General features: G+C 36.5%; 1 protein-coding gene across 1 annotated transcript in view; it reads right to left on the bottom strand.

Annotated features, from left to right (window-relative positions):
- The window catches only part of LOC109070464 (latent-transforming growth factor beta-binding protein 1), a 72627-nt gene that overhangs the window by 48477 nt on the left and 11732 nt on the right, over nt 1-12418 (bottom strand). Inside the window, 1 exon segment of the mRNA XM_042773960.1 lies at nt 11482-11824. Coding sequence (XP_042629894.1) covers nt 11482-11824 — 343 coding nt within the window.

The raw sequence follows: 12418 nt of genomic DNA, 5'->3' as shown, positions 1-12418 counted from the left end.
CACAATATATATAAAACAGCATCATGTTGCAGTCTACCTTTTGGAAAGTTTTTTTCATTTTGGAACAGAAAAACCAAATAAATAAAATACAAATAAAATTACTTAAAAAAAAAAATACAGCCAACTTCCCTACAAGAAGTCTGCAAATGGATTGTGGGGTCTGATAATAATCAGCTACGTCTGTGTGAAAGTATTCAACATCTTGCTAATAAGGAGACAAAACACAGCACACAGCTGTGAGGAAACGGATGTGGTTGCTCAGAATCACAGCTGGAAAGCCTCATAAGACGATGACACACAGTACTAAATCAGGGTCCACATCTCAGAATAACAGCACAGACCTCAGATCTGTCTAAATGGTATTCTTAGGGATAGTCCACCCAAAAATGAAAATTTATTCACCGTCATATTGTTCCAAACTTGTATCTGACTTTTCTTTCATACAGTTTTGGTTGCCATGGACTTCCATCCCAAGTCAATGGGAACTGAAAATATTTGGTTACCAACATTCTTCAAAATATCTTCCTTCATGTTCCACAGAAGAAATTAAGGGGCGAATTCCAAGCGGCTTTTTTGCATCCTTGAAGGACACTTCAGGAAGGGGACGCCATTTGTAGCGACGTTCCAAACAAAAGTGAACAACTGAATCCCTTCATGAAGTGCCCTTCCAGAAGTCCATTAGTGAAGGGAACATGCAATGGTCACTTCATAGAAGTGATTTCCGTTTGTGATCATGTGATCTTCGGTTAGGAGATCTTTCGATGCATTTTAAAGCAAAGTTGGCGTTGATTTCGACTTCACATACAAACGCAAGTGGAATAGGCTAATTTAATGTGTCTAATTTAATGTTATACAAAATATTTTTCGTCAGTAATAGAAAAATGATTTAAGACGGTAATGTAAACAATTTTTAAGCAAGTGTAGTTTGAAAAAGTTTAATTGTAAATAAGACAATTAGACAATATTTGAATAAGAAAAAAAATTTTTTTTGCAACAACTGATGCCTTTCCACTGCTTATTGCACTTAATAACTCTACCAAGCCTCTTGGTACTACCTCTTTATTTTCTCATTCATGCATGTTTCCTTATCACTCAAAGGTGTATAACGTTTAAGCAGTACTGTGTTACGCAGATATTTTTGCATACCGCGGATTACACAATATAGCAAAATCTCTAACGATAGTAGGGCTGCACGATTATGACAAAAATCATAATTGTCGATTATTCCCTTGAAATTGTAATTGCGATTATTAATTACGATTATCACATTTTACATTGAATGATGTTTATACCATTGTTTGATGCAACTGCATGCCATATTTTTATATGAAAACAAACAAGCTAAAAAAACACTAACTGAAAAACCGTTAGTGCATTTCTATAGTAATAAGCCTCAAATGTCAAATATACATCGGATTGGTTTCTTTAAAATATAAAAAAAGTTATTAAAACTATGAATGGTATTATAATTTTATACTAAAACTAAAACAATGGAAAGACCCTTAAGATAACATGTAGAAAGAAAAAAACATATCTTAAGTGTGCAGAATAACATAAGTGGACTTTGAAGCGATTAATTGCCGCTTTGAACGATTACGTAATTGTGGCATCCATAATTGTAATCGCGATTAGAAATTCGATTAATTGTGCAGCCCTAAACGATAGACACTCTATTTCGAGGTAACGATACAGTATATACCATCATACCGCCCAGCCACGTGCACATGAACCAACATATCAAACAATTTAAAGACCAATCAATTGGCTCAGTGTTTACAGGCAATGCAGATATAAATAAAAAATATTTTAGCAACTATTTTGTATTATAATTATTCTAGACACACAACTCAAGGCCTAGCCTAATTACATTGTCTGGGAAAAGCATATAATAGCTTCTAAGATTTGAGCCCTCCACTCAGACCAGCAAACACAAAACCAACTTGACTGTATGGTTTCCAGTATGGTTGTAACAGGTTTTTCTGTCGAGAAACCTGGGCATGCTTGTTCACCAGCAACACCAGCATAAACCACCTTGAACCAACATTAAAATTCAAGTTGGTCTTTTCAGAAGTAAAACCTGTTAAATAGTCTGTTCCTGAACAGGTGAAAATCAATGAGCTGTGTAAGTGCTTTTAAACTCTCTCTCTCTCACACACACCATCACATGTCCTGTGCAGTGGAAGCTGATACGTGGTAAGAACTAGCAGGAAGATAGGGTTTCAAGCATTTCCACATGCATCTCTCCATTTTTCCTGCATGTATACAGACAATACTTTCCAATTCATTAAACACACACACGCTCTCAAGCAAAAGTCCATCTTTAGAAAGTTTAAGGATGCATTTGCAGAGAGTGATGAATTGCTGCACAGGAGAGGTTGTACAAAAATGCCTTATGGAGATGAATTGGGCATGTAGCCTATTATGCTAATTCGCAACTGCAGGTACGTGCTCTTTATTTAAAATAATCCAGATTTATAAACATTAGAACGAAGGAATGAATAAATTTAATGCATGAGAATTTTGCATGAGAACTGTGTCTGTCTATCTAAGTAAGAACACTTGTGCGCAATTACTAATGAATGCAGCCCAACACAATGAAGCTGGGTGTTTGGGTAATTGTTTGGGCGTTGCCTAAGCAAGCACTATTACTAATAAAGCCAAGAGCATTAAAAGCCAGAATGGATTTATAATTCTAAAGCCAGTACTCATGAATGTCCTAATAAGTTGCATTACCAGACCGAGTGTGGAAAAAGCTGTCGGTTTACCGCACATGTAGACAGGAAAACTGAATTTTGTCTGTGTTTGTGAGGAAGGCCAGCTGGCTCCTTCTAATCTCCTCCAAGAGGACTATACTACACCATGACTGTCTCTCATGCTCTTATGCCAGCGGGCATCTCATAGCTCTTCCTCAACAGGTGCACGAGCTGGCGGCCACAAACGGGAGGACATGTGTCTATTTTATCATCTCTCTGTCTCTTTCTCACCCATTGCTCCCCGGCTTCTTGTTTGACAGGTGTCTGGACAGGTCTTCCACACTAAACCCGAGGTGCTCCATGAATCCAGACTCTGGTTCACTGCCAGGCTGCATTACAGCTTAAAACCAAACAACACAAGAAACCTGACCGGCCCAGCACCTGTGGAGCACTGTAACAGTTCAAACACATACACACACACGCCACAAATACCACACAGACCCTCTCTAAATACATACACACACCTTCAAGCCAAACCACATATGCACACCCACCCACATACACGCTTTCTAAATGCTTACACACAGACAAAAAAACCCAGAAAAACAAATTAAACAAACACACATAAAACAACACACAAACACACGGATCCTCCCTAAAACACCAGACTTACTTGAAACACTCTTATACAGGCTATACACACATGCACATATAAATGAGGACAACATTTATAAAAATATCAGTCCTTAAGACACTTAGGACTCTGACGTAAAGCCCAAACGCCCACAACCGCATCTGAGACAGACAGCGTAAGACTATCCCTGACCAAAACCCTCCCTGAAGGGCTGACTGGATGCTTTCAACACCACATAACACACACGTGTGTAAGATGTACGCAGCACATTTGATGTATGCATGTGAAATACAGCATTCTCATACACTTGTTATTGAATGTTCAACAGACGTTGACATAAATCTGTGAATACATGTGTGCCATAATGTAAATCATTGTAAGGAAACCACTGGGTTTGTGCCCAGATGTGCTCTGTGGCCCAGACCTTTTTTTTTCCTTCAGTATGTTTAGCACAGACAACTGAGCACTGTTTAAGTTATAACTGTGTTCCTGTGGACCACTGAATGGGATGGAGACGGATGTACTGAAGTACTTTTCAGTGTCAACTCTAGGACAGACATCACATTGTACCATTAGAGTTGTGCACTTTCCTGTCATTTGCACTATGGGTGTTCAAAACTACGTTTTAAAAATCAGTTAGTAGGTTGCCTGAATATCAAGTTGAGATATATATATATATATATATATATATATATATATATATATATATATACACAAAGAATATATGTATTTACAGCCAAGTTTGATCAATTTAATGTGTTCTTGCTAAATAAAAGTATTAAAAGTAATTTCTTGGCTCTAATGACCCCAAACCTTTGAATGTAAGTATAGGTCCATTTTATGCTTTTTTTTTAAAAAAAAATTGTTAGTTGGAAAATGTGTAAAATAATAAAATAATTACGGTTTATAGGTTTTATATTCAATCTTTTTATTTATCAAACAGAACATTCATCATATTTCATCATATTTTTGAATACCCATCAAAGGAAAAAAGATTTCATCCAGAATGCAGCTAGAGCCAAACCATTTGCCTTTTGCCAAAACAGCAAATTAAAGTGATGCAGCAATATTAATAACATTTTTACAAAGAAAGAAAAAGATACTTTACAAGGAACACAGCCACTGTGAGAAATGAGTTTAATATGTTAGTATGAAACTACTTTAATATTTCCTTTAATATGAAATGAGCTTTGCAGATGAGCAGTTAACTGAACAAACTGTGTGGTCTGCATTCAAATATCTTAATAAAAACCACAACAAAAGAAAAGCAGGATTTTTATGGCCTCCACACATCACCACAGCAGGTCAGTAAGAGAAGAAGTTTACAGAGCACAAAGCCAGATCCATTTAGGTACTGTGATCCCAGCAGATTCTGCCCACGGTGACTCTCTTCTGGTAGACAGGTTAGATCAGCAGGGACGTCTGTTTACATGTGCTGTCTCTGATGAAGAGGAACCTGTCTGAGACTGGAACTGAACCCACTCGCTTCTGGATTCAGAAGGTGCTCTAGAGACCAAGACAGCACTCAATGCTGCTCCTGCAGCCATAAGACACATCATTTTTTTTTTTTTTTTTTTTAATTCACCAAACGTTTATTTGCCCTAAGATTATTCTGCGCAGGGGGAGCAGAAGTATAATGAGCTGTTTATATAGAATTTTACGACACTGGGCTGAGATTCAGAGTAAATCCTGGTAATATGAATTGTAATTACGGTTTTTGGACCACAGTGGTTGAACACATGCGATGCGGCTCCGCTCACTTCTTCTGATGTGTCTATTGCAGCCCAGCAATATAATAACTTGGAATGTGCAAAACGACATATTTTCAAAATCAACCAGGCAGTGGGTTGCCTGAACGGCCTGAAAGTACATGGTAATTTAAAGCACCACATAAAAAAAGAAAAAAAAAATGAAACGCACACAGTCTACACTACCAGGTCAGGGTCAGTAAGATGAATGTTTCTGGAAGACTTTTATGCTCAACATGGTTGCATTTTTGATCAAAAACAGTAATATTGTATTACTGTACAATTTTAGTAATATTATATAGTATAATATTAAAGTATATTAACAGTAATATTGCAGCACTTTGGTTGACTATGTCATTATTAAATGTGTTATATAAATCAATAAAACTTAAAACTAAACTAACATTATGAAGTTATACTATGAAAAACTATTTTCTATTTGATTCTTTTTTTTAAATGTATTCCTGTGATGGCAAAGCTGCATTTTCAGTCTGTCACAAGATTTTTCAGAATTCATTTTAATATGCTAATTTGATGCTCAAGAAACATTTCTTATTATTATCAATGTTGAAAACAGTTGTGCTGCTTAATGTGTGTGTGTGTTAGTTAAATGGCTAATAATAACCAATTTTAGAAAAACAACAGGAGTAATTTTAACCAGTTTGCTCTTTTCTGATTAGCGAGCAACAGTCCACTTAATTGGAATAACTTCAGAATGCGATGAAGACAAAGCCATATGAAGCTTTGTTCTCAAATTTCACTAGTGGATGAACATTTAACATGAAATCAATGCGTATGGATCATCAATGCTACTGCTGCTGAAGTCCACAGCTGCATCAGAGAGAAGATGAGAGTGAGAGAGGGATGTCAGAGAGGCCGAGAGGGAGAGAGAGTGAAAGTTATAAACATAAGCTCCAGTTCCAGACTCAACAAAATTGCTGGCGCAACCTCGTACGCTGGCAGACGTGCTGTAATTAAATCGAAAAAAAAAAGATGCAGGGAGTTTTTTTTTTTTTTACTTTCTCTCTCCCTCTCAGTCAAAACTGAACAGCTACACAGGTCTGAACTCCAGTGATCTCCAGATGTTGCTTATTGTTGCTTATGTCCACTTCTCTCTCTACCTCTTTCTTTTCTCTGTCCATCTCCATTTCATTCTGTACCACTCTGCCCATCCTCCTCCTTTAATAATATCAGTACTTCATCCATCTCGGTTTTCCATTTCCTTCTCCCACTTTTTTGACCACTTTGTCTATTCTTCTCCTTCCGCTCTTATCCTCTTGTTATTCCCAGAATCTGGCAGAATCCCGTGCAGTTCCTCCCTGGTGCTCGGCGAGACACTACACAGCTCTCTCTTCTAATGAACCCAGTGACCCACATCAGGATGCTTTTGCTCTCTTCTTTACCTATTGCCTGCAGATGGATATACATTTGTTTACTAAACACCAGCAGACCCAATTTCATCACTGACACATAACACCTAGACTACATGCTAACACTATTTGATACATTACAATGCCGATTATCTCATAATGGCTACAGCTGTCAAGAGCATATTCTGTATTACTTTACTAAACAGTCCCTCCAGGATTTTGTGATTCTGCAAATACAGAATTTAACACAAAATCAAGCATATGCCACTTTTTTTTTGTGCCAGCTTGTATTTTTGTCTTATTTCCACAACTTAAAAAAAAATGAATGTCTTCAATAATTTTTCTGCTGTATTGCAATGAATACCATTATAAAATGAGCAGTGATGGACCATACAGAGAACTAGGACATCTGGTTATATACAAATGTTTAAAAAGGAAAGAAAATTTCCAATATGAAACCCATTTGAGTGACGGAAGCCCTGGTGAGGGTAATATTTAATATTTCCAAGTGATCTCTCCAAATCATTCATTCATGACCTTCACTTGTCTATTTTCTATTTTCTTTTCAAACTGTTCTCTTCCAAACCGGTGAAACACAATACTACCACAATAAACAATATAATTGTTCAATTAACATTAAATAATATTTTTATATATTAAAAGTGTACAGTATATAATTTCCCTGATTAGATACTGTACTGATTCAGTGACAGTGTGCAAGACATTGTGTCCTACACAATTCTGTATTTTCAACCAAAAAAGAACTATGAGAACTTCTATCCTGGTGACACCATTGCCTGTTTAGTAATGTGCAAAAATATTTAGGTATTCTTATATTCTTGCCATCTATATCACCAGTTACATAAATACATCATGATTATTGGTGCATTTGCACAAATTTTGAGAAAGCAAAATTTAGTCATTTTTAGGCTGCAAAAAATACATAAATAAATTCAATTGTCTATGCTCCAATTAGATTTTGGCAAAATGTTGACAATATATTGCAGTTATCAATCATTTTCCTAAAATGCTAAGAATGCTGAGGATTAGCTGACAACCGCTACCATGATTTTAAAGAATTTTAAAGAAACCATGAACCTCTCCCTTGTTTCATATTCCGCATCAGCAGGACAGTCCACACTTAGCCACAGAGTAGGGTGACACATCAAAGTCCTTCCAGACATGAGAGAAGCAGCAACGACAAACTCCAGACCTCACTGATTGACAGGAATTACAGAGCCAGGTGTGTGTTAACAGCACTGCTCTATTATGGGTGGGTTTTTGTCACTTGAGGCTAGCGATTACAACATGCTGTGGTGGAGTCAGTATGTGCTCTTCACAAGGTTGATTACATATGCTCTAAGAAAAGTTCATAAAATTCAGCCAATATACAATGTTAATATGAAGGAATTTTCCTTATTGATGTTACACAGGTGTTTTACATGTATTTCTGTATTGTGCTGTATTTAAGGGTTGAAGGAGGTGTCATAAATTGAATGGAAAGTGTACTCCACTACTGTAATTGTCTGCCAGGGGGCGTATTACAGAAAGATCCTAACTTTAAAATCTTATCTTATCTGTCTGGTAACCATTGTAATTTCAGTTGTGACCACATTTAGGACAAAAGCTATTACAGAACAGCGTTTCCTAAGTGTGTTATCTTATCTTAACTACAGATAGGAAGGGGGTTTTACAGAAACCTCCTAACTTGAAAAAAAATCCTAAAAACTCTCTTAACTTAGGACAATCCCACAGCTGTCCTAACTTCAAAATGATTTGAAAGCTGACTGAAAAACCGCTTACAATTGGACTGTCCAACAATGGTATTACATCTATTAATAATTAAAAATGAAGAACAGAGATGTTAAATGGTAGAAAGACTCTAAAGATGTGTTACATTTTGATGACAAAAAACTTATAAGTAATTACAGACTGCCGCGCAACATGATATTACAGTTAGCACAGGAACTACAACCAGTATTACAGAGACCAACAAAGCATCACGGAGCATTACCGGTTATAGTGCAAGTGACTAATGCCTTTTTTGCAAAAGGCGATTTTCAAAGTGAAGTAGCTTCTATTATTTTGTTTACCTCATCAGCAGCTCGCGCAGTGTTGGTTGCTTGGTAACAGACCTGAGAGTGGATTGTTGAGCTTGATAATGCAATTTAAAAAACATGATTGCATTAATATTTTTTATAATAAACTTTCTAAATTAGAACGTATTGAAATGCAATAAAAATGATAAATGAATTACTATTTTAAATAAAGTAAAACAGGGTGCTCGCTACTGCTTTTACATACAACATACTGTAAGCTCTTTAATTCACTTGAACTTGCAATTTTTTCTACCAAAATCTGATTTGATAAGAGGTGAACAATAGCCTAAGCTGGCCGTGTCAGTTCAATTTATGGTTTTACGAGTACTTAAAAGGACCAGTGACTCAGTCTTCAACTTACCTAAAGGTCACCTAAACTGCCAACAAAGGATTCATGAGTTTATTTGAGATCTGGATAAGTCAACACAGAAAAATCCTCAGAGCACAACCACTAAAAGGCTTAATCATAACCTCCAACATTAAACACCTCAAATCACTTTAGTCAAACAATAAGTTTAGAGTAAATACAGTGTGCCACAAAGCTTGAGCACAATGCTCGGCATTGATCCAGGCTCGGAAAATAAAGCGTCAACAGAAAACACTGGATAAAATCTCTCCTAAAGCATCTCAATCCTTTTTATGACCAGCAGTGTTCCCATGGATGGATCAGGTTTTCTAGACAAATCCACAAACTCATTCGACAAGAAATCTAAAGGTTTTTCTCACTATAATATTAATACAAGGCGTATGCAAATTTGATCTTGATTTTAAAGTCTATAAATTCAGTTTTTTCAGTACAACCTGTAAAATCATGCTACATGAAACCAACCTGAAAATTATTCTTTTTCTGAGTATTAGAGTTCATTGAGACATCAAAAAGATTTGTAAAATGTTTTTACATTTATTGTTCCTAGAGGCTTGTCCACAATTAGCCAAAAAGCATTTAGGTTCCCCAAGTGTTTGAATAACCATTTCACTGACCTGTTTCTGCGGTGATGACACCCAACCACAGCTTCACTACACTAAACCCACACTGATGACTCACAGCTGCCTGTCACACTCATACCAACAAATCATTCAATCTGCGCCTAAACCTTTCACTTGTGCAGTCGGTGGAGGTAAATGCGGTCTAATAACCGTCATATTTTGACAGTTGCAAATATCCCATTTGAAGAGGAAAATAACAGTGAAAGAACACATGATGTTAAATGTTTTTTGCGTGTAAAATTTATGAATACATAACTCACTGCTTCCATGTGTTACCCTGGCAACCCCTGGTAAAAAGTGGTCTAAGAGAACAAGCATGGCGACAGTAACTCACCAGTTTTCCAAACTTTGACAAGATGGAGTGGCAGGATCTTGGTACTTTAGTGCCAAGTCTAAATAAAATCAAATAAAAAATTAAAATAAATCCAAGCACTTTCTGACTGACAGGTGACTTTTGGTTCTAGAATCCTTTGATACACATATGGATGAAGTCACTATAGAGGTACATGTGTGCTTTATTGTTACTGCGCATAGAGTCTGATTATTGACTGATAATTGATTATAGATGATTATTATTATTATAGACTGGTTATCGGTTGCAATAAAGCCTTTGTGTACTTCTTGCCAAATCATTTGTCTTCACAAGACATTAACATATACAGAAAATTGAATGTAAATTCTGATATCCTGACAGCTTTACCTTGAGTCTTGTCTTTTTGGCTTTTACAACCCAAATATTATACTAATAATATAATTAAATATTGATTATATATAACATCCAAAATGATCTAAATACTGTATCAAAAATGCAGGAAATTCCTCTCAAATTCTGAGCAAGTTTGTCTGAAGCTGAGATGAAGAGGAGTTCTGGAAAGAGGCCTACCTCTTCCACACAAAATAAACCCTGTGGAAACACACAGAAGCTTTCAAAGACAGGTCTGGTAGCAATTATCAAGCAGAGCCTGAAAATGCACGTCAGTCCCAGCACATAAACTGCTTTCATTAATATTTTCAGTAGAATTCATCAATATCCTGCCCTGCCACACTATTACAGCTTTTCCTGGAACCAATATGGGGGCAATTCTGTGGCTTTCCCCCACATCTCAAGATTTTGACATCCGATGTGATTGTGAGGTTTCCAGTCATTTACAGTCGTTTAAGTCAAAACAACCCCGAGCCAAACCCCCAGAACCTCCTCAAAAAACAGGTCACTAAAGAGTCTGCAGGGGTTTTAGTCAGTCACAGTAAAGGATTCTCATAAAAATCATGTTTTGAGGGCAAACAAAAGTTACAGCAAAAAACTAGGCTGACATCAGAAGTTCAGGAGTCACAATTTGGTGAAAGCCCAAGTCTAAGTCATGTAAAAAGATTTCATTGAGTAAGGCTCATAAACAGTAGGTATTTCTGTAAAACAGACCCAGGCTGAGAGAGTAGTAGGGGGGCATGAAATGGGCATACGTCTGATGTCTGGCATGAAAATCAAGCTAAGCAGTTCATTCCAAAATAATAAAATGACAAGTTTGGTGAACTAAGTTCCCAGATGAATTTAAAAATTCCAAAATACATTTACACAATTACTTCAGCACTTTGCTATATGATAGATTATATATCCATAAACAAACAATCTGATTATCAGTTTATTAGAATTCTTTACTGACATTCAAACTTTCCGGTTATATAATTGGTTTTCAAATATCAGGTATCCTAATAAATGCTGCCATCTGGTACAGTAAGTCTTTAAAAATAGCATCCAACAATGCCATTACATCACTGTGCATTCAACAGGAAACATCTGAAAAGTAACTTAATAAGTGCATACATTATATGATTATTCAACTGTGGTTGGACTTTTTGCATGTTGGTAAGAGACAAAGCCAAACAACCATTATGACTGAAAATTCACCCAAATCTTGACCCATGACACAGTATTATGACGGCCATCATACTCACTGAGGTTGATAAGGAATGGGTCCGTTAGGTGACTGCTTCATGGACAGGGTCAGATGTCCCACGTTGGTGCCGGGAAACGGTAACGGCGCTTGACCTTGGCCTTGCGGGAAGATCTGCTGAGGAATAGGCCGCTGGGGAACTATATTATGACCATTGGGGTATCCATTCGTATGACCTCCGTTTGGAAGTCCACCATTGGTGTTTCCATTTAATGGTCCAGTTGGATGCGAGGATGGGGGCAGAGTAGTCTGTTCACAGGACTTGCCTTTAGAGCCTGACTTACACACACAAACGTGGGGCCGCAAGCACATCCCTCCATTCTTGCATGGTGGTGCACAGTTAGCTGTGACAAAGAGAAGAAATGTTAAACAATTAAAAAAAAAAAGTGTCATATGATAAAGTTTAATTTAGTTATATAGTACTGTTAGTACTGAATTTATAGAAGTTTATAGAAAAGTTTTCAAGGCTGGTCTGGTTATGTAAAAAGAAGTGGTTTAAATGAATATTCTGGGTTAATATACTTGGCTGGCATGGTGTTGAGTAAAACAAATCATTGAATGTATTATTGAAAGCAAAGCAGAGCAAAGCAAAAACCAAATAAAATCTAACAAAACAAAAACCAGAGGAAGGGTGGAATGGAAGGGTCTATGCCCATCCATAGCCTTTCATTATACATGCTTTTCTGTGCACACTTCTATTTTGTTCATTTTTACATTAACTGATGTGGGAGTTGAAATGAAACATTTTTATTTTATATTTCAGCTTTTTATTTTGCTTACTGATGATTATTATTTGTGGCAACAGCATGTCAAGCTTTACATAGAATATAACTTTTAGAAGTAGATATTTCTACAATATTTTCAGCATAGTTAATACATTAGAAAGTTCGTTAGGTCATGGTTTTTGTATGCTTTTTATGTGGAGAGGAACAAAATAT

The sequence above is a fragment of the Cyprinus carpio genome, chromosome A17 (genome assembly GCF_018340385.1).
Source record: "Cyprinus carpio isolate SPL01 chromosome A17, ASM1834038v1, whole genome shotgun sequence".
In the NCBI taxonomy this organism is placed as follows: Eukaryota; Metazoa; Chordata; class Actinopteri; order Cypriniformes; family Cyprinidae; genus Cyprinus; species Cyprinus carpio.
The sequence above is the reverse complement of the archived record's forward strand: the minus strand, read 5'-3'. Positions and strand labels throughout refer to the sequence as shown.